Below are 24513 nucleotides of genomic sequence, written 5' to 3'. Positions count from 1 at the left end.
CCAGCAGTTACTTTATGGGATGCGTACCAACGTCTTAAGAAAATCACTCTATTGTAATTGGAAAGAAGAATAACTTCCTACAACTCGATTCATCTACTTACCAAACAGTTTTTCGGTTACTCCGCCTACACACTAAAGATCCCTGAAGTCCTACGAAGTGTTGGGTTCCAGGATATTATCAGGTCACGTGGACGTCGAAGCTTCCTGCCTGCCACATATACCAGAGAGAGAGAGAGAGAGAGAGAGAGAGAGAGAGAGAGAGAGAGAGAGAGAGAGAGAGAGAGAGTCTTTTGGCACAGCTAAACAGAAAGAAGTGGAGATGGTCTCTTAGAACTTAGTTGTAGTTCTCAAATGGCTATCTGGTCCTCATTTTGGGCCTCTTCATTCAATTTTGTTCAGGGACCTCTCTAGGAAAACCCTTTTTCCAGTGTCATTTTTTTTGGTTGCTGTCATGCTGTCAAAAATTATAATTACGGTTCCTTTTCCCGCCAAACTCTTCAAGGGATTATCCTAATGTCTTGTTTTAATATGGTTGCAATTACCCTACATCAGATAACAAATGACACTGAACATATCATCAGTCAATGCATTTAATGTTGGACTATATTGTTACTTTGGAAAGACATAATTAACACCTTCACCAACATGGTTATGCATTTACCAAAGTTTTTTTTTTATGTGCACAACGGTATTTCGAAATAATTTCATTAAGATTATTCTGTTGGTAATGGGAGAATCGATTAGACAGCAACAGGTATGGCCGACTGGGGGTCGGTTATCCCAAACCCCCTTCGATGTTGATTTTGATTTTGTAAAAAAAAAATGGACAGCATTTTTTTAATTTAAAATTGTATAGAAAATTTTCACTCTAATGAATCCTCATAGTATTTATTCATCACACTGAAATTAATTTTTTTTTTTTTTTTGCATTTTCCTCGCCTTTCAACTTGCCATTTCTCAATTTTTTTTCAGATTAATAAACTATAATTTTTTTTTTATTGTATTTGAGTTATAAAATAACCTCTGGGAAAAATATTCTTGCATAAAAAATAACCTTTAAAAAATCTGGCATGTATATATAACATTACCTATTGACTTCGATTTAACCTGGCCAAAATTGGACTGCACGACGGGATTTTCACTTGAATGGGATTCATTTTTTTTAAACGATTCTCCGATAGTTACCTTCATAAACGATATAACACCCACTTCTGGCCAGTTGCCAAAGACCTCAACTTTGTATATATCCAGGAACAACTCTAATTATGATAGATTTTGTAATCAAAAGAACTACTTTTTATCCAAGTGACTTGTCAGAGAATTGGGGAAATGACTTCGGCCTGTGACACATTTAGATCGAGTATATAAATCATGCTGATGAGATAAATGAATAAAACTGATGCCGAACTCAATTGCAGATATTTTAAAAAGTTGCAACTTACGTACACCGTTGAAGTGTTATGTTTGTTTGTATGGTGTCTTTACGTTGCATGGAACCAGTGGTTATTCAGCAACGGGACCAACGGCTTTACGTGACTTCCGAACCACGTCGAGAGTCTATCACCAGAAATACACATATCTCACTCCTCAATGGAATGGCCGAGGAATCGAACCCGAGGTGGGTCATGTAATTAACTGGATACGGGAAACCTTCCTTTTCCTTAATTCGATTTTTTTTTAACATAACCTGAAATACCTATGGCCTTGTATCCACGAGGTCTAGTCTGGGTGAGGTTGCTGTGGTAGGCGTTATCATTCCAGTGACTTCGGATACACTGTTCACTAACCTTCACTGAAAAATGCTCTCTTGGTTCAATATATCACAGTTCATATTTAATGAACGGTAAATAAATTAAATGCTTCGGTAACGCACAAGGATCGAAATAAAAAGGACAAGAATAACAATATCTTTTATTCTAGAAGATACCAGAGGGGGCTTCTTTCCCCCCTGCATAGTGAATTTTAGTGTAAATGTAACAACCATCCTGGAATACAGCAATTATAGTGATCGACATTAACCTGTATGAAAATCATCAATGGAGAAAAAAAAATAAAGAAGTATCATTATAGTGCCTCTTTCCATCTCCTGGCAAAGTGGGAGGAGCAACGGCAGTTGCTCTTTCAGAAGTTTTTGTCTCTCTTGGGGGGACCTTTGTCGTTAACGGGAAGGGAACTGCTTGCTAAGGCGCCACACAAGAGTGCTCTCTGGCTTCTTGCCGCTAGATTTCCTACCAAGCTGCCATTACCGGTGCGCAACAATGAAGTTTACACTCGGCTCGTGCCCTTGGGCAGTTATCTGTGGCTTTCATTTTGCACCAGTAGGAAAGAAATTGGGTACCTGGTGGTAGATTTAGCTGAAAGATGCAGAAACTGCTCTCGTGCAACGTTGTGTTTAAGGGATCAAGTAAAATGTTTGAACAGATCTTGAATAGTGTTATTTAATGTCTTTTCATTGAGTGCTAAAGCAGTTTGGCAATTCAAATACGAACGATTTTTTTTTAAACGTAGCCCACATGACACAACTTATGAAAAATGAAATGCTGAATTACATTCAAGAGGTGAGCTATTTTGGAAATGTGCAGCTTTCACGACATTTATAAAAGATTTTACGTTACTTTGCAACTCTGTATTACAACCATGAATTTAGCGTTTTAAAGACATAGCACATAACTATAGCTGTGAATAGCCCATCAAAAACCTTTGAATTACCCCAAGAGATCATTGTCTTCCTAATTATATATAGATATTATTTAATATATAATATTTTATATAAATATAGTATATAAATAAAAATTTAATTATACCGTATATATATATATATATAAACTCTCTAAATCAGAAGCAACAGAAAAAGGACGAAAAGTCTATTTACATAGTCACGCATAAGGAAAAATCCGAACACGGATTTGTATCTGGATTTATCGCAAATTCCGTGAGGATACATTCATCGCTGACATTGCAGAATTCACAACGTACATAGATAGCTAAATAAAAAACCAAATTAATCCTTCAATATGTATATCTGTCATCTCATCGAAGGAACATATGGTCAAGCTTATACCTATACTACCTTCGGTAGTGTCACACGGTCACGTTTTTCAGCATTTCTAGCGGATCTCTGCTCAGTATTAAGCCGAGTAACCAATATTGGTGACAAAATTAAGATCACGCTTGCACGTGTTATTTAGAGACTTCAGATTTGCACCAGTATATATGAAAAATAGCTACTTGGTACTAGTACTAGGTTCGGCAGGAGAAAACGTTCAGACGCGCCTGAGAACGTGTTCGTGTGATACCGCCGGTTTCTGTACGTCTGTTTACATTTACAACCGTATTCTGTGGCTCGCATGAGCGAGCGAACGATTTCAGAGATGAATGGTACTATGAAGACATACGGTGAGTGAATCATCTTTTACAAAATGTGTGTAAATACCAAAATGGAAAAAGCTCATAGTGGTTTATGGCAGAGTTCGTATTATCATGGAAATCAAGAGATGTACAAGATGAAGCTTGAAAGGACTTGAATCCTTACGGGCTGTGTAGTAGCTGTTTGCTAGACAGTATTCTTTCTAGATATCGTTTAGGCACTGATGGTCATTATCCCACTTTGTCGTCGAGTCGATTGGTGTCGAATTACTGACCTTGAAAACGATGCAACTTCTGATAGAAAACAATCAAGAAAAACAAATTGAGAGACACACCCAGAGAGAGGGGAAAAAAAGAAGGGGAATTCTCGAGTTACGTAATGTCTGAATCGTATGCATAAAAGCGAGTACATATTGCAGCCCTTTCTTCCTCTTTCTCATAAGAATTTTCCTCCAAAAATCGTATTTACAATAAGGAAGATATAACTGATTCTTGTGCAGTTTTTAGCTTCTCTCAACAAAGAAAACGAGGCGAAGAAAAAAACAATCATTCTCAGAATTATTGTTTTAACGTTGTCTCATACTTTCAGTTTGCAGATATGCAGAATCTTTTTTTAGATTTTTAATTTTTTTTTCATTTACAACTAGATTACTTATTCAACATCTAACAAGTATCTAATAAATCCTAATCGGTGCAATTAGTCATATGGTGTCTGTTAACACAGACTCTTAAGACATTTCTGAAGGGTGTCAAGTTTGATTTATTAGAGGACTATTGTTCACGCGTCAAGGAATGTTAGTCGCCAAGCTAGTCAACGTAAGGGCAATATTATTTTAATCTGCGATGGTGTGAGGTGAAGTCACCTATTTTGGGAAAGGTGGTAGTTCCACAAACACAGATTTGTAGGAATACATAGCGTGTTTGTTATCATACGGGGTCTACATGTTGCGTAGACTGGCGACAAAAAAAAAATCTCATGGCACTGCTTTTGCCTTGGCCTCTTCAGCAGACGAAAAACCACGAGTATAATGTCAGCTTGTGAATATACATCTTTGTTATCCGGAGTGGATCTTCACAGATGTGACATTGGATGAATTGTCAAGTGTCATTGCAGATCACTTAGATATAAGGACAAGTGAAAGTGAAATCCTCTTTTTCCACAAAAGCTCGTTAAAGAAGTCATTTTCCCCAAAACAATTAAGCTCGGTATCACCCGAACGGACTCGAAAGTCAAAGATTAAAGGAGAGCTCTAGAGTCCTACGTGGTCAGTGGAACTATGTCCTTTAAAGCATCAGATGTTTGTATGAGTGACCAGCTGAATATGCAGGACGATTACTATTTTAAAGACCACTATATAGAATCGTTCCTAACTGAAAAAGAATCAACAGAGTCTCATTTTTAAACGTCTTCCAAGAGCATTCAGTGACCTTTCATTCATGAACAGTATTAAAGAAATTTGAGTTAACTCGGGACACCATATGGCCAATGAGCACCTACGCCTAATGGATAATACGCTTTCATTTATTCTTATGACGCATTAAAAGCATTTCTAGCTCGTGAACATCAATATCTGTAAAAAAGAACATAAGAAATATGTCATAGAAAAATATGAAACACAATAAATCCCTTTGTTTCAATCAAAAGTGCTTATCCACTTCCTCACATTCCAGCTATCATCGTCTGCGGGAGATAATTATATATTTATATAGGCCTACGGAGTCGTCTGTTGGTAACTACAGGGGAAAGTAGGTATAAGCAGCCAATAAGATCGAATCCTTATTCAAAAACCAAGATGTATAGACATACATTAAGCTAGAGACAACGAGGGAATTAAGCTGCCCTCTACTGGCGCCAATAGCAACCAGAATCACATAATCCAATGAACCCACATAGATGGAAACCAAACCTTTGGGGCAGTCTTAGCTGATCATGGGCTGCCAATGGCAACCAGACTATATCCCATCAAACCCATGAGCCAGTCAGAGCTGGGTACGACAGTCTCAGTCTTGGCTTTTGTACGAGAAATCGTGACTTCTGGTTCTTTGCGTAGACACCAACCATATCAAAAAGGGGGGCCACACGAAGGATGTACATGGTACACGAAGACAAATCGCAGAGATGTTCAAAGGTAAAAATGAATACTTTGACGTAAAAGAAACCATCCCTTAAAAATCTCAAGGCTCTGCATGAAATCCGAACCTTCACTTCACTTTCAAGAACTTGCTTTGGCGTAGGAGCACTAAAGCTCTAGTCCATAGTGTTTCTCTCTCACTCTCAAACCTAGGGCCCAATTTCACGATTTTTACACAGAATCGTATCAGTGACCAGTGACCCAATCGTAGTGAGCATTGGCCATTGTCCTCAAGTGTTCAAAAGCTGTTATGACCACGATACTGCCACGACACCAGATCGCACGTAAAATTAGTATTAGACAATCACGACACCGGCTTATGTTACGAGTCATCAAGACAGGGCCAAGATACCTTCTGTCTTGTCACATCGAGGGCAACAAGACAAGATGTATTCTCACAGGTTGTAGTACTTTGGTAGCGGTGCCATGTATACATCATATTTATCGTGTACGTATAATGTGTAGTCAGTCGTAAACATCATGCGATAAGGGTTTCGAAAACATAGTCTAGAAGCAAATGATTTTATATATACATATAAAAATTTTGTTGTTGAAACCTCTGTTTTATTTGCTTTTAACTTAACTTATAACTGGTGTTTCAAGTCGAAGCGGTCTATACATGAATGGTAGCCTGACGTCGTACCAGCGTCGTATACACCATATCACAATCGTGGTCGCGACTTGATTATTTTTAAACTCTATAGACGGTAGGTCACGACTCGCCATGACTTATAGGTCTAGGGAGTATTGAGGTGGGAAATTGTGAAAATGGGCGCCGGGTTTGACCGTCTTGGCTTGACTAGGCGTTACCTAAAGACCAGTTAAGTTCTTCGTCTTGACAATCCTCGCCGTTACCTCGAGACCAAGCAAACTTGTACTAAAACTGGGAAAAGCCATACAGTAAAAAGCTCTTGAGGATGCTTCTCTGGTAGTGGTGTCTATAAAAGCCATAGCAAGAAGAAGAAAAACGAAGTTTCAGGCACAGTGTTATGGTAGTAGTATTGAGACTGTTGGCTGAAGTTCAAAAGTACGGACAAGAGTTCTTCTGCCTACCACACGAATAAGCGAAGTTTTACAGACACCCTGTCGAGTTACCTACAAAAATAGTTGAATTTTTGTAGCCACTGTAAGCTAGAGAGGGACTGACTATAACGAGGAACCGAAGGTGTGGGGTCGGGAGGAAATTATTTAGGACTGTGTCGAGGGAGACTGAAACAGGGCCGAGATGGCAAACCCATCATCCTACGATAATAATTATTATATGACTAATAGCACATCATAAAAATACTATATTATTAGATATTGTCTCAAATGTTCCACCACTACTCAGACTCCAGCACGTTAAGTTGAAAGCACAGTAGCGTATTTTACAAAAAAAAGATAGAACGAAAGGAAAAAGTAATGCTTCTCAGGATATTCAATGCACTATACATTGTAATCTCAGTAAATGGGGATAAAATGTTTATGTTCAGAGAGTGTTTGCATTTTTATTTCTCAGTTCATAGGCCTATGGGTTGGACAGTTAACTATGTACCATTATGCAGCCCAAGCCCGCAGAAATTAGGAAAAAGGCTTCAGACCGGTTTTTTTTTTAAAAGGATGGAGGGCTATAGGTCTAGGAAAACAGGAACAAATTCCAAAGTCTGGCCTTAGAGAAAAGGAATTCGTCGAAATACAGTAAAAGAACTAACAAATATGTCAACTGTGAATGAAAAGACCCGGCCGTCTTTTCATAATAGTGACAGTAAAGGCTAAAATCAACTTGATTATTATAGGAATTTCGTCCGAAGGGCTGAATATTCATGCAGCATACTGTATTTAGCGGTGAATGGGTTTGTATGTCGAATATCGTATAAGGTGGAACAGCCTCCCTTTCGAGGTGAATCATATATTTTTATCATATTAAATACTTGGTCACTTGGACTTGATAATCCACACATCATCACACGATTAGTTATTGCAATGTAATCCAGAAATGAATACAAAATAGTTTACCTGGTAGAATTAGCGACACTTTTCACTCAAGTGCTTTTATTGTTTTCACTATAACCTTATTTATCGCGTGGATGACCATAGGCGTTGAAATTTCAGTGATTTATCAATCAACTGACACTGATCAATCACGCAGTAACGTCACATTCCGGTACAATGTTTTTTTCCCAAAACGGTAGATGAAACACAAGGCGAAAGACACGGCATATGTGAGTTGACTTCTTACGTCCGGCAGAAGTCTTCGAGTGGATAAAATCACAGGTTTCCATTCATTAAAGACCTCAAATGCACTACGTATGCACATGCGCATATATATGCACGCACACCTGTTTATGTCGGCGAAATAATGGCAAGTGTAAGTATTCCTACGTTGAGTGTAAGCACAAAGAATAGTACTGTACTTACGTGTATGAATATTTTGCTTACACACATATACATACATACGTACATACATACACACACACACACACACACACACACACACATATATATATATATATATATATATATATATATATATATATATATATTATACATTACGGACACTAATAACGCCCCCTGTGTAAACTGTACATATGAAGTCATCTATGTGCATAACAATAGACATAGACATACGTACGCACATGCGCACACACATATGTACACACACACACTCACACAGTTAGTTCAGAAGTATACGTGTACGATTGTATAATTAATTATATATATATATATATATATATATATATATATATATATTTATTATATATGTATAAGTATAAGCAGGCGTCTGAAAAAGGAGAAAAAACGCAATATCTTGGAAATAATCTAAAGAGATAAACGGCGTGTATCTTATTTGTCTGTTTTCCTGTACCTGTATTTACCTGCAGTTTCCTCTGTATTGTCGTTCCTTAAAAACTGTGTGTGACTCCTTCCTCTTGGCTGTTTCTACTGGTGTAGCTGTAACTCCCTACCCGACCGCATTCCCAAAAATGTCAATGGGTGACCCTTCTGCCCTGTTCAAAAACTGTCCTCTTGATTAGAAAAAAAAAAATGATCTACATTCTACATGAATGGACCTAGTATGTCAGACTACTGATGCGATGCATTACGAGTCCTTTCCTGACTTCAGTAGAATATTTTAAACGTTGTAAACATTCTGAAAACGATATCAAAGTATCGCCAGAGCTGTGAGATGATGGCCAGTGTTGCCATTTTGCAAGTATACTAGTTTTTGACACAATTTGTGGTGGAAGAGGCTGTTGCTTGGCTTTTTTTTCTCCGGCTGCCTGAGACGCTAGGAGATAGTCTTGAAAAGTTGGGAGACTATCTCTTCGCTTCTGTGCCTGTCTGGGCCTATTTGCAACTACGTAATAATCGGAAAGCTCGTGAACTCTCTATACGTGAAAATATACTGTCAAAATATGCTGGTGGACCATTCTGGAGCGAGCCAGGGTGTTGTGTTCCTGTATGACCACTTTCAAGCGAACGAATTACTGCTGATTAAACCTTCTTTGCTAATCCGATGCCTTCAGCTTGAACTGTTCGATTAGCTCTTTCCTAATAAGCTAATACATCAGTTAATTGAATCGAAACTTAAAAGGCTTAATGGTTCCTTCAGTGTAAAAAAGAAAAAAGCTTGCCTGAACCAAACCGAAATATTATTTTAAACGAAAGGAAGCTCTCAAATCAAACCAAGTCTAAGTATAAACAAAGTATAGTTGTCCTTATGAATAGACAAATACTTCTAGAATTCTAGATGAATTTCGTTATCACCCAGTAAGTTGCTCAAAAGAAACAAAGCATCTCAATCACTGATTTTTTTCCAGTGCATACTTTCAGATCAAATTCTGCTTAGTTTAATTTATTTAAGGTCACCAGTGCAATAATGTAAGAAAGTGTCCAATTTTGGTCCATTTGCCGACATAGACAGAACTATGACAAAGGCTTAACCCTAATGCGTCACAATCATTTGCAAAAATACAATTACAAAATATGTGGTAATGATCATTCGAGTTTTTATCTGAGTGACATGCGCATGCGATAAGATTTTCGTTCCGAGAAACATAAAATGACTAAGCTTTTGGCAATTACTGGTTTCATATATGCCAAAGTATATAAGTAGAGCTGTGGCAAACTTGAACTATCAGACTTCACTCGCAAAATCAACAAAAAAAGGAAGATAAGCAGATCACAACATGACTTTTTTTTTGTCTTACACATTACAAACCCTATATATTATTTGGTCGAAGCTTGATCAGAAGCTGACGAGTGTACAAACGATGCGTCAGCAGGTCACGTGATCGGTAATGGTGGTGGTGGTCCAGTTCAGCTGACTCCCCCCCCCCCCCCCCCCAACAACCCGGCCCCTCCCCAAAACTCCTACAACCCTTCCTCGTCCTAGAAAACAAACTCTCAAGGAATCCGTCATAATGTGAGAACCCACTGGTCACCATTCTTCCTGGGTCAGCAAAGGTCAACCACTGCGCCGAAAATCCGGTTCATTCTCTCGGTCTCTTTCACGCTCTCTTTCTCTCTCGCTCTCTTTCTCTCTCTCTCTGTCTGTCTGTCTGTCTAAAAGGTCACACACAGCGGTTGACCTCAACAGGACGACGCGCAGGCTGACGTGGCAGCGTCGTCTTTCTGGTCAGCGGCCAAGTTGACGCCCTCGCTCTGTCTCTCTCGCTCCTCGAAGAGGCTCGCCTGCGGGAAAAGACAGGTTATAGGAAGAGATATGAGGAGGCTTGGACGAGACTCGAGAGCCGCCTGCGGAAAAAGGACAGGTTATAGCGATTTGAGGCTTCGAAGATGTCTCAAGCAAAATTGCATTCTTTAAGTGAATAAATATATAGTTAGTAAATATAAATATACTAGAATAATCAAGCATAAGCACACAATTGAAGTTACCGAGTATGAACACGCTCATAAAGGTATATAACTGAATGCAAACACTTATAAAGGCAACTGAATGTACAAACACACTTACAAAAGTAACTGAATATGATCACGCTTATAAAGTAACTGAATTCAAACACTTATAAAAGTAACTGAATGCAAACGCACTAACAAAAGTAACTGAATATAAACACTCTCACAAAAGTAACTGAATGCAAACACTTATGAAAGTAACTGATTGCAAACACTTATAAAAGTAACTAAATGCAAACACTTATAAAAGTAACTAAATGCAAACACACTAACAAAAGTAACTGAATATAAACACTCTCATAAAAGTAACTGAATGCAAACACTTATGAAAGTAACTGAATGCAAACACTTATAAAAGTAACTGAATGCAAACACTTATAAAAGTAACTGAATGCAAACACACATACAAAATCAGCTGAATATAAAAGCATTTATGAAACTAACTGAATGTAAACACTTTCATAGAGGTAACTCATTATAAACACTTAAAAAGTAACTGAAAGTAAACACACTTATACAAATAACTAAATGCAAACACACTTACAAAAGTAACCGTATTAATATAAACGCACTTATAAAAGTAGGTGAATGCAAACTCTCTCATAGAAGTAACTCAATATAAACACTTATAAAAATAAATGAATGTAAACATACTCATAAAATTAACAATGTGAACACACTTATAAAAGTAACTGGACATAAACACAGTAAGCTGTGTCTTTCGTTATATCTGCAAGATAGTGGGAAGGAGGCCGTCTTTATAACCGTCCTGGCATGTGTCTACGCAGTAAAGTAGATCAATATCTCGTGAACGGATGAACTGATTTTGATGAAGGGTTGTGGAACCATTTTTAGGTTGAAATTCACTCACTCCTCCTCACTGTCCCGTCTAGATCACTTAAGTATTGGAGGATGTGGGTGAGGATCTGATAATTTATCGACATGGAAACCATTTCACCCCCTTATATCAAGTTGGGTGACTTGTGGGGTAAACTCTTTCACCGAGAATACTCTTTCAATCTTTCTGTTGAATACACACTTTGCAGATTACTGAAACTGCTAACTTTAATGGCAATAAGCAGTCACAATATCTTTGTGGCGCAGGTCACATATAAATCAAATTTAAAGCCCTGCAAATGTCGTATTTATCAAACATATTGGACGTACAAATCCATAGAGCCATCATTATTTTCAATCCTAAGATATGATATGAACACAAATCCAACATTTTGTATTTAAGGAAATCATAAGGAACATACATACATATGGTAATGAATCCTAATATTGTCTTTAAACCACCTCATCCGTAAGGAGAGAGAGAGAGAGAGAGAGATAATCCTATCTTGTTCTCAACCAATATGAAGAAAGTGACTGTCACCTTCAAACCCCCCCATCCTTACGTCATTTTCAAGGTTGAGGAGAGAGAGAGAGAATCCTATCTTGACCTAAACTAATATGAAGATGATAGTGATTTTTTTGTTCCCCACAACAATCCAAGTTTCGGTTTCCATAACAAAAATGCTGAATCAGCATTAGACCCGAATTCCCAGCCAGGTTGACTGACTCGTTAAGCTTTCCAGAACTGACAAGGATTTTCAGACTACAAATTCATTATTATTTATTATTATTATTATTATTATTATTATTATTATTATTATTATTATTATTATATGATTCGCTATATTATTGTTATTGTTTTGTTGGTGATATCGTTGGTGCGACTGCTTGTTTATTTTATTATTATTATTATTATTATTATTATTATTATTATTATTATTATTATTATTATTATTATTAGTAGTAGTAGTAGTAGTAGTAGTAGTAGTACGGAAGAAAGCATTAGGGGGAATGTATTTAAGTAGTGATAAACATTCAGACAGAAATCTGCAATATGGGTTTTTCAGCCATAAAAGAATCATATGGATTGGAGTACACACACACACACACACATACACACACACACACACACACACACACATATATATATATATATATATATATATATATATATATATATATGTGTGTGTGTGTGTGTGTGTGTGTGTGTATGGCCCGTATATGTCCTACTTTCTTCCACAATTTGTATGTAAAATAAAACTGAAACCAAAATGACACGTTTCTTGCAACGCTAATGAATAAACAAAACAAAAACAAAAATACCAGTTCATTATCTCGATTCGAATTCATTTCGTAAAACATTCATTGCCAGTTTGAAGGAAAAAAACGCCTCAAAAATGAAAATAAAAAATTTAGGTTGATGTAAATTCACGCCTGAAATCCCTCGTCAAACTTATAATCTTCCTTAATTTAAGAAGTGTTTCTGTCACTTCCTTTGGGGTCAATTATGATCTTTTTTCCTTCCCTTCTCAAGATAACAACAGGTTTGGTAGTCCATCGGCATCTCGGTGAAATTAATCTTACCAATATAGATTATTCACATGAATGAAAAGGGACGGAGTTGATATAATAATTTAATTTAGTTCAGTAACTAAAAATAAATTCAGTTTTCATTTAAATAAAAGAACAACTCACATCTAACTCACTCATGTAACTCAATTTTTCCCAAGAAGAGTAAGTAAATAAACCATTAAAATATACTCTTAAATGAAAAAAAGTTTTAAGAAACGCTAAAATAATAATATAGGAGACATTCTGACTCGAAACCAACAAAATTTAACAAATGAAAAAAGATAAACTTAAAAAGACGTAAATTTACGAGGAATGGACAAGAACAGTGAAATGCGCGTTCCAAAAATATCTCGAGACGAAAAGCGCGATTCAAAGTGTTCTGAAAAGCCAAGCGCCGAGATGTTCCAAAAAGCGGAGGGAGATCAGAGGTGGCAGTCCTCCCCAGCAGAGGCGCTCCCAGGGGGCACGCCTGAGCTCATGCTGCTAAGACGGAGGTAATGGAAGAGGAAATCTAATGTTCTTCTTTGAATTACGAGAGATGTTAATGATAAAATGTATTTGTATGTATGTAGTATAATATATATATATATATATATATATATATATATATATATATATATATATATATATATATATATGTATTATATATATACTAGATGTAGTTATATATTATAGAGAGAGAGAGAGAGAGAGCTAGTTCTACCTCTCAGAAACTCGCAACAATCCTCAGGAATCTGCTGTTGCGAACGGCAGTGGAACACAACGAGACCTGATAAGTTCTTTAGTAAAAATCTGTCCTAAGGTTCAGATTTAGTTCCAATCAGTCAATTTTTTTAGGCAGGTGTAAATGGCCATAGCAACCAAGTGCCCTTATATAGCCCAGGCCATAAAAAAACTAAGAATATTATTCTTTTCATATTACTAGCAAACATATGGCTACAGAAATTATGTATGAAAATTTGTAAAGTAACTAAGTCTATGGGCATAACCAGCCTCGTTTCACGGGCAGAACCAGCTCCGTTATAGGGAATCCCTTCTCTACATCACCTCCTTCGGAGGGGTGGGGGGAGGTAGGAAGAAAACCACATCATAAACCAATTTAGGGTTCCCCACCATAACCCTGCCAAGTTTCATACCCATCGGACCAGCCGTTTGGCCGTGATTAAATGACAGACGGACGGACAGACATTACGCCCATTATAGTAAGATTATTAGAACGATACTTCTGGGGGAGACAGTAAAAAAATAATGAAAAAAAATAATGACTGTTAAATGGTTGAAAACAAAAAAACTAGGATCAGTAAGCGTGTGCTGAATTGTTGTCAGGTTCTAAAGAACATTATGATGCGATTAGAGGCTATTAAAAAAATCAAATTCGACCAGTTTAGTGCGGTCTGTTAACTTGGAGGTAGTTTGGGTCCACTCAATAAATATGGGATGTGACGTTGAAAGTAAACCTCTAAAGGAATGCAATCCAACATTTACATACAAGTGCAATAAGTACGCCGATTTTAACTCTCACTGATGTATTAACTGGTTTACGTTGGCGCCTGTTGTTACAATAATAGAAGCATTATAACCAATTCGTCGGGGGAGAAAGGCTTTTTTATATATACATATTCTTGAACATTGGAAATGTGAGTAATAATTCACAATCTTTCATTCATCGAAATCAATGACCCAATCTTGAGGGGTTATGAGAAATGCATCAAAGTTACAACCTCTCTTGGTTATAAGTGGGCCTACTCACTGCAATTCTACTCCTGTACATAGTATAATGGAATGTGATTATACTGTGACCTCAGAGATTTAAGGCCGTCTTTAGGATTATAAATATCACCCTTGTTTAAACCAGGGAGTAATTATAATGATAAAAAAAAGCTTGGAATCAACTTTCGTCCGACTTCTTGTACTGTGTTCTGTAGGTCCCCAAAATACCGTTGAGCTTTGAGCTGTGAGTAACTTCCCTCGTCTCTCATTCACCTAAAACCAACAGCTGAATTCATCACAGACGGAGACCAGTTCAATATGAAATGCTATAGTTTGAAACAAATACCTGGAACCGATACATTTTTCATAAAAGTAGCCTGTAGCAAAACTAGGGGTTTGGATCTGTGGTCTATTATCCATTTTCAAGAATGAAATTTCATATTCAATTAAAAAAACTCCCTTTTAGAAATTCAATATGTTTGAAAATTAAACGGTACTTAAATTGTCTCATAATTACCATATTTTTGTTTATTAAATGATTATATTATCAGAAGATTCCATCAAGAATGAAAATTTCAGATGAAAAACTTCCATTTAAGAAGAAAAAAAAATTAATTTCGAAATTTAGATAGATGACTCTTAATTGGTCTGATAATATTCATAAATGATTATCACGACCAAAATAGTCTCAAAATCACTGTAATGATTATTTTTATTAAATAACGATTGCATTCTTAAAACATTCCCTTAAGAATGAAATTTCAAATGAAAAGAATCTCATTTTAAGCGTTACATTAAAGTTTAAATTTGAAAATTAAATAAATTACTCTTAGTTGGTCTGATAATTATAACTGATTATGACAAAAATATTATTAAACTTGACAACAGGGACTGGGAGGTGCGGGGGGTTGGGGGTAGGGGTGGACGTAGCCTCTTATGGATTCAAGATTATCAGAACTTCGGAGGAAATTGGCCAATTTTACGACAAGTTCCCGTGGAAACACTCTGACGTCACGGCGTTCATTTGACCTAATAGAACTTCTGGAAGCCTTTGTCTCCGGGAGCCCAAGTTACAATCTCTTTATGAGGAGACTTGGAAGATCCAGGAGAGATAGAAGATAAAGCGGGAACTGTCTTTGGTTTAAAGAAGAGAGGCCAAGAGTCTCTGGCTGGGGGATAAGTTTCAAGATGGAAAAGAAACTAAAAGGAAGGATAAAGGTGACAGAGGCTTTAAACAATCTCTCTCTCTCTCTCTCTCTCTCTCGTATACAATAAATTCACTTTTGGATCTAGTCATCATGTAAGTATGTGTGTGCCTCTCTCTCTCTCTCTCTTATACTTACAAAACATTCACTTTTGCATACAATCACCTTCAAGTTGTCTGTGCGTTAACTCTCTCTCTCTCTCTCTCTCTCTCTCTCTCTCTCTCTCTCTCTCTCTCTCTCTCTCTCTCTAAAAAATAATAAATAAATATATAAATAAATACATATTTAGATGGTAATTTCTTGCACGCACATGTACAAATTCCGTCTCTTACGTTAAGCTGTTCTCCATTCTCAAACGTTAAATCACAAAACTCTAGGCTGAAATACCGTCTCTCTCTCTCTCTCTCTCTCTCTCTCTCTCTCTCTCTCTCGTCTCTCTCTCTCCTCTCTCTCTCTCTCTCTCTCTCTCTCTCTCTCTCTCTCTCTCTCTCTCTCTCTCTCTCGTACAAATATAACGCTAAAATTAATGTCTCTGTGATATTTACAATAAATTCACTTTTCCATATGATCACCTTTACGTACGTCTGTGTGTGTGTGTTTAATCTCTCTCTCTCTCTCTCTCTCTCTCGTACAAATATAACACTAAAATTAATGTCTCCGTGATATTTACAATAAATTCACTCTTCCATATGGTCACCTTTACTTAAGTTTGTGAGTGTGTGTGTGTGTGTTAAATCTCTCTCTCTCTCTCTCTCTCTCTCTCTCTCTCCACCCAGAGAGTAATGCATGCATGCACCAAGAAACGAAATTAGGGCAGACCCCAGGCACAAAAAGACTTGTGCTTCTCTGTAAGCGGCATCAACAAAGGTCTTGGGACATTACCCTTCTCTGCCTCAGGTCCCTGATGAGCCTTGCGAGGGTAAGGAAGGTCTCCTGGACGCTCACGTTCCCCCGACAGGAGACTTCGTAGAAGGGCATGTCGAAGCTGTCCGCCAACTGCAAAGGAAAGTTGCTGTGGTTAGGATTGGCGTGTAGTTAAGAGTGTAAAGAAAAAAAAGAAAAAAAAGGGGAATAATTAAGCACGTACACATGCAGACACTTCTGAGTGTTTATCTATCTATCTATCTATTTGACTACTGTATATATATATATATAATATAAATATATATATATATATATATATATATATATGTATGAATATAAATAGATATATAAATAAAAAATAGATATTATATATGACGCATATATAAATATATATATATATATATATATATATATAGACATATATATGCATATGTATATTACACACACACAGACACACACATAATATATATATATAAACATATATATATATATATATATATATATATATATATATATATACAGTGTTAACTTTCAGGTTCTCAGTCTATCTATTTATCTATCTATCTATCTATCTATATATATATATATATATATATATATATATATATATATATATATATATTTACCAAACCTTATACATAAAGCTTATATGTAGTTCCAACATTCTCTATAGAAACCGTATGACTATGTACACAGAACCATTCTACGAACACAAAGGAAACTACAGAGACGCCACAGTCTTGCGTCGTCATAATGAGAAGAAAACCCTTTTATTCAGCCATACAAAGAATTCCCATTAAATATATTGTCTTTCCAGTTCTCAAGAGAAGAAAAAACTCGTTAATTTTAATATGAAAAAAAAGTTTTTTTTTTCTTTACTGACCTTCTGACCTCTCTCCTTGTCGACCGCCCTCTGCTGCGCTGTGACCTCGCATTTGTTCCCCGCTAGAACCTTGACCACCTCAGGTGATGCGTTCTGCGGGTGGTGGAGGTTAAGTAAATAAGTAAAAATATAAATAAAGACATAACTCAATACTTCTGAAATTTGAGTTACTGAATGACATATGGAATAGTGAATAGTAAATGAGTAATGTTTTAAAATAAATGGTTATTATAAAAAAGTAAATAGATGATTGCTATGAAAAAAACATAGCAAATACCAATAACAAAGAATAAATATTGTATTATAAGACGCATGGAAGTCATATTAGACAAGAAATTTTTAATAGACACGATGAAAAGATGCTATAATAATCAAGAAAATAATCATAATAAAAAAACTTGGAAACAAAAAAAAGTGAAGATAATTGAATTACATATGTATTGATATGGTTTTAAAAAATTAAATTAATATTGGTTTAAAAAATTAAGTATTCTTATCTTTAAGAGGATATAGCATCCTATGAATGCTGTAACATTCTTAAACATAATTATAAAAAAGATAATTAGGGGAAATGACACATAAAATAAGCAATTTTACTGTTTTAAAAGGAAAAATAACTTTAAAGAACTGGGGTAGCATTCTTAACCATAATTATAAAAACTAACTAGAGACAATATCACGTAAGACTTCTGTATTGAGTAGCAGGAGAGACTATAGTAGCAATGGAATAAAAAAAGTAGTAAAGTAAAATCAGTAGTAGTCGTATTAGTCGTAGTAGTAATCCGCACCTCCTCAATATTTCTTAGCCAGTACGAAAGATGGTTGAAGGAGTCAAGGTTCGTGACGTCATAGACCAACACGATGCCCTGGGCACCTCTGTAATAAGCTGTGGTTAGGGTACGAAATCTCTCCTCGCCCGCTGTGTCCCTGGAAGAAAAAGAAACCATGTTATATATATATATATATATATATATATATATATATATATTATATATATAATATATACACACAGACACAGACACACACACACACACACACACACACACACATATTATATATATATATAGATATATATATATATATATATATATAATATACATATATATGTGTGTGTGTGTGTGTGTGTGTGTATGAATAACGTGATCACGAAATACGTATATAAGACGTGATGCTATGTATAAATAAAGGAAATGGAGTTCTCGTTTTTCATTTTCCTCCTTGGCATTACTTTATTCATGCATATGTATATAAATATATAAATTCATACACACACACACACACACATATATATATATATATATATATATATATATATATATATATATATATATATTTCTGACTCACATTGGGATCTCATCCATGTCTTTCCATTGAAAGGCCAGGGCGCTACCGACTGAACCAACCAGGTCATAAGAGAAGTTTGCACCTGGGTACCACTGTACCCAAAGTTTCTACCTGGGGAGTGGTACCCAGGTGCAAACTTCTCTTATGACCTGGGCATACAATCGATTTTAACCAAACTCCCCGACCGAGCACAGCGGTGACTCATTTGACAGTATTTCATTCGAGTCATCACTTCTGAGTGAATATGACAGCAGAAATTAAAAAACACAATAACGTGTGCAACCGAAATCAATTTGACTCATCTGGAAGAGCCTGGGTTCGATCCCAGTATGAGTCAGAAATCTATTTCTGTTCCACATGTTACCATTTATTTATTATTTCTATCATATATATATATAAATATGTACGCATACATGCACACATACTACGTGTAATATATAAATATATATTTAGATATATATATATATATATATATATATATATATATATATATATATATATATACACGTGTGTGCATGTATGCGTATTTATTTATATATATGTATGATAGAAATAAATCATATATATATATATATATATATATATATATATATATATATATATATATATATATATATACTAATTTGTTTGTAGAAAAAAACACTACTGTTTTATTCTTCTTGAAAAGCTCCTTTGCATTCTGTCTTTGATTTTTCCCAAATCCGACGGCCCTGCAAGACACATCCTTGAAAAGTGATGACGGGCAAATCGGCCCTGGAGAGCAGAAAGTAAGACAAGAGAAATGTTCGGTCGCTGAAAGGGAATTCAGTATCTTGGGAAACGCAAAATCAGAAAAAAAAAAAAATCAAAACTAATAAGATAGGTATAAGAACAGTAGGTCTGCCATTATACCAGGGGTTCTTAACAGGGGGTATTCATACCCCTTGTGGGTATGAGAATCACATGCTGGGGGTATGGGACTTGATCTCTGGGTATTTGCATATATTTGATTTCAATGAACCAATGCATACATGGGTACATTTTGTACATAAATAACTATATAAATCTAGAAGTGTTTTTAGTTTTCTTGTATGTTCTATTCCTAGCTAATATACCTAAAGTATGTATTAAACTAAGTATATTAAGTTACATGTTGGGTAATTCATTGGGGGTTTGGAGTCATCAAAAGGCTATGAACTCCTGCAGTATACTATCCAGTTGCATTAAAATGAAGAGATGCAATTTCCATATTCAATATTTCACTGATCTGCTGTGATCGAAGATTAAAAGCTACTAAGTCTAAAGTGAATCCTGTGAAACGCCTTACAAAAGGTCGGACCCAGTGAAACTCATCTACATTGCTACTTTCTTCACTAATGGCTACTAAGTCTTTTATATATATATATATATATATATATATATATATATATATTCATATATATATATATATATATATATATATATATATATATATATATATATATAGTGCATTAGTTCAAAGAGCCACGTTCAATTGCGTGAAAGGTTACAAAGTCAAATGATCTGTAATAGGCCAATCATCACTGCGTGCTTTAAAAATGCGCCTGTGCTATTCCTTCGACAAAATTTAAAATATCAACAGAAACGCTTGAATAATCATGCTATGATTTTATTGCCACTTCTGGAGCACAATAATAATTAGGCCTAGTTTCAGCGCAACAAATGAGAAATAAGTAAAAAAGAAAGAGAGAGAAAAAAAAAGATTATGAAAAGGAGAATAGCATTAAGGTCCAGGGGCTTCTGTAGTGGAAATTCCTCCCCTTCGAATATCAGTTTCGTTCTCCCATTGAGACTTGACGGATTAGGTCGACCTCAAGGACTCTGAAGAACCTATTCAATGACGGGGTCTTTTTTCGGACGGGAGGCGGGGGCTATTATCCTATTCGGAATCCTACTCCTTGCCTCCCGCGTTGGGAAGTGGCAGGACTCTTAATTGGATAGAGCTAGGGTTCATTATGACCTATAGGTTCTGGATTGCCACTTTCTTTTTTTTCTCTTTTTTTTCATAAAAATCGGTTCTAGACAGACTAAACAAAGTAAGATTTATTTGGAGACACATTATCAACCTTCAGCAAGTTGAAATCAGAGACGAAGAATATTCCAGTCACCCTTCTCTCTCTCTCTCTCTCTCTCTCTCTCTCTCTCTCTCTCTCTCTCTCTCTCTCTCTCTCTCTCTCTCTCATTGCAGTAAGTTTTCGACCACGAGATGTCAATAATTTATTCCTTTCAGAATTCATATTTCTGAAAGAGTACATATAAAACAAAATCTATAGTTTCTCCGTTAAGTACTTTAACTACTTGACGAGTGAGCAAGAACTTTCATCTGCATTTCCATTCTTAGGTTGCCGCGTCTCAATGTGTCCCACTGCCACTACGTCACCGCTGGGAATGCAGCTGTCGCCAAGCTGGCGACACTCTGGTGCTCAGAATTCAGATGTTTTTTATCGATTCGCTTCAAACTTTCGACTTTGGGGTGGTCCAGCTCTAGCGCTCTCTCTCTCTCTCTCTCTCTCCTCTCGACGTCGACAGACTGGAGACAAATAAGTTTAGCCCTCGTTGTCATAACTTCATTCACCTGCAGTCGTTTTTTGTTTTTGTTATTATTTGTTTTTTGTTTTTTCAAATCTTTCGATATTGCCTCAGTAAGTATTTTTCTGGTTTTCTTTTACTGCATTATTCGGCCATTATTCGGGGGAGGAGTGGGAGTTAGTACAGTGCTTCTGTTCTTTCCATTTGATGCTACTGCCTGTGTAATTGCTGTATTCAATTAATTGATAATTGATTAGTTTCTTTGATCAAGGTCTAAAACCCCTCCGCCTTACTTATACGAAATTACTTAACCAACTTAAAAGATGTAAAGATGTCTTTTACAGACAAGGTATGAATCAGAGCATTAAAAAAAATAAAATAAAATAAAACACTACATTAACTGTCAACTAGATGAAGAGCAATGGTGGTGGGCCTTAGTAGACACAAGCGCGGATATCGAGCGAAAATGCACTTAAAGATACAGCCAAGATGATTTTGTGAACTTTTGTAAGATGCGTTTTGTAAAGATACTCAAAGCCCCGTTATGGAAGGCACGAAAGAAGAGAAATATATATATATTATATATATATATATATATATATATATATATATATATATATATATATGTGTGTGTGTGTGTGTGTGTGTGTGTGTGTATACACACACACACACACACACACACACACACATATATATATATATATATATATATATATATATATATATATATAATATATATATATATAGATGACATCTAAGTACCTGTAATGTCATTTAATCTAGGTTCTTGACGTCACAGGGCCAAACTTTGCTGCATGTAGCCAAAACTGGCGTCACAGCCTAAGCGGCGAATGCTCGTGCTGGTATAGCGAATCTAATTTTACACCAATCTAGACCGAAAACCGTATCGAGATGGCAAAAGTTATCAGAAAACGTGTCTCTGCTGGCATATACCTATATTCGTGCGTGTGCAACCGAGTAAAATCTTAGTTTTTTTTATGAAATTTAGGCTGCCAATATGACCTTCGGTCATTCGGTTCTAAAGACATGTGGAAAGAGGGAGTTCGAGTGGTTGGGTCTAGAGGTAGAATTGAGAGAAAACCACACAGTTGCCCGAAGAAGTAATTGCTAGAGTGGTTGGACAGTCATTTTCAAAACGGAAGCGGCAATAGAGGTAGAGTAAAAGGTTAAAGAGTGGATACAACTATTGACCCTTTAAAGGGACGCTGCAAACACTAGTAATGTGTACAGTGCACCACATGAGTTAAACTGATACAATCAGATTCCATCAACAGCTGCTGTTAAACCAAATGACATAAATTTTTCTACTCGGTTCATCTTTGTCACTTCTATACTAATCTCGGATTTTTTTTTTCTAGTATAAAACTTAAGACAAAAACTTACCATATTTGTAACTTTATAGGAACGCCGTCCAAGTTGACTATTTTTTGTTTGAAGTCTATACCTGAAAAGAGAAAACGAAAAACGGTGAGAAATATTATTGTACAAATAAAATAGGTCTAATGAATGGCAACCCTTAGTGCCATAATTAGGGGACGTCTTATTTTAGATTCTTGATATAATAAATTTGAAACGGAAACAATACGACAGGTTCGTGAACCTCGTATAATTTGGGATTGAACGACCTAAATAACGTCTAAGTCAGTAATGGCAAAAATCTATTTTTACCCACCAACTCGTTTAAAGTGATGTGCTTGACGAGCTAGCTCAGTTGTAAATGTCCAAGTCACGTAACCTTCAGTAGAAGATTTAAAATGTGTTAAGAGATACTTTTCTGGTAAATCAAAGCTATTAGACGTAAACATTACTTCATAATCCTAATGCTATTGTGGTGACTTTTTGTCACTGCCTCACAGACCTTGAATCAGAGAACGTCAACGCATAATCGTGTTGTTTTCAAAAGGTTTGAGTCATGAATCAGGAAACTATAAATTCAGCGCTGTTGATATCAGAAAACGGAAGCGAGAGTGAACGGACCCAGCTGTTCGGTACACATCAACGGACAAAGCGAAGTGACTCATACGTGCTTCAAATACCTTTTTCACAATGTGAAATGACTAATGCGTGCTTTAAATACCGTTCAACAATACGAGGCATCAAAATACTATGTGACCTTGAAGGGCAACGGCCAAACACGTATGACCTTGCATTTCATCTGGTTATCGAATTCTGACAACGACGTCAGCCTGAGAATCGGTCTAGCGTCATCTATCGCTCTCGCCTGACTTTGGCAACTTGGCATTGTTCTTATGTAGTTTTGGAGCCTTTAGTCTAGACTTCTAGACTAACGGCTCCAAAACTACATAAGAACAATGCCAATTTGGAGCCGTTAGTCTAGAAGTTGGCATTGTTCTTCTGTAGTTTTGGAGCCTTCTAGACTTACGGCTCCAAATTGACATTGTTCTTATGTAGTTTTGGAGCCTTCTAGACTAACGGCTCTAAAACTACATAAGAACCATGCCGCCACTTCTAGACTAACGGCTCCAAATTGACATTGTTCTTATGTAGTTTTGGAGCCTTCTAGACTAACGGCTCTAAAACTACATAAGAACATGCCGCCAACTTCTAGACTAACGGCTCCAAATTGGCATTGTTCTTATGTAGTTTTGGAGCCGTTAGTCTAGAAGTCTATTTGTCAGACTATCCGGTGTTTAAGGGGCGGGGGGTGGGGAATACAGGGCGCTTTCTTAGTCCTAGTACTTTCATCCGGAGATTTAGGGACAATTCCAGAAGTTCTCATTTACTTTGAGGGTTAAGATCAAAAGGCTCTTTTACCGTAGCATTTTCCAAGTTAAACTCTCTCTCTCTCTCTCTCTCTCTCTCTCTGCGTGTACAGTTTATAAGCTGTATATTCTGAACTATTCAAATGGATGTAATATAATTTTTCTTACCAAAGGAAATAGGCCTATGTACAAAACTAAGTAGCAGAGAATACGAGACTTCCTCGGAATAAGACTAAACGAGTTCGATGTAATATTATAGTCATGAATTCGTAAAGTCATTTCGAGATTAACCTGACGTAAGAACAGCAAAGGTCACTGAAATTTAACATCTCAAGAAATCTTAACTCAGAATAGCAATCGTGCGGGCAAAAAGAAATTATGGCGGAATTTTCTTTTCAAGAAGTAATCCT

General features: G+C 36.2%; 1 protein-coding gene and 1 long non-coding RNA gene across 3 annotated transcripts in view; both read right to left on the bottom strand.

Moving 5' to 3' along the window:
• The window catches only part of LOC135217086 (uncharacterized), a 46705-nt gene extending 46484 nt beyond the window's left edge, over positions 1-221 (bottom strand). The window contains exon 1 of the long non-coding RNA XR_010315042.1: positions 102-221. This is a non-coding gene — a long non-coding RNA (uncharacterized LOC135217086). The remainder of the gene's footprint in view (positions 1-101) is intronic.
• A 9604-nt stretch (positions 222-9825) lies between these two features.
• The window catches only part of LOC135217330 (ras-related protein Rab-8A-like), a 98643-nt gene continuing 83955 nt past the window's right edge, over positions 9826-24513 (bottom strand). For both annotated transcript variants that reach the window (XM_064253132.1, XM_064253131.1), the window contains exons 2-6: positions 22764-22824; positions 18257-18395; positions 17469-17561; positions 16604-16717; positions 9826-10172 (exon numbers count right to left, since the gene is read on the bottom strand). In XM_064253132.1, coding sequence (XP_064109202.1) covers positions 10071-10172; positions 16604-16717; positions 17469-17561; positions 18257-18395; positions 22764-22824 — 509 coding nt within the window. In that variant the 3' untranslated portion in view covers positions 9826-10070. The remainder of the gene's footprint in view (positions 10173-16603; positions 16718-17468; positions 17562-18256; positions 18396-22763; positions 22825-24513) is intronic.

Source organism: Macrobrachium nipponense, chromosome 7 (assembly GCF_015104395.2).
Source record: "Macrobrachium nipponense isolate FS-2020 chromosome 7, ASM1510439v2, whole genome shotgun sequence".
In the NCBI taxonomy this organism is placed as follows: domain Eukaryota; kingdom Metazoa; phylum Arthropoda; class Malacostraca; order Decapoda; family Palaemonidae; genus Macrobrachium; species Macrobrachium nipponense.
Note: the sequence above shows the minus strand (reverse complement) of the source record. Positions and strands in the feature narration are given on the sequence as shown.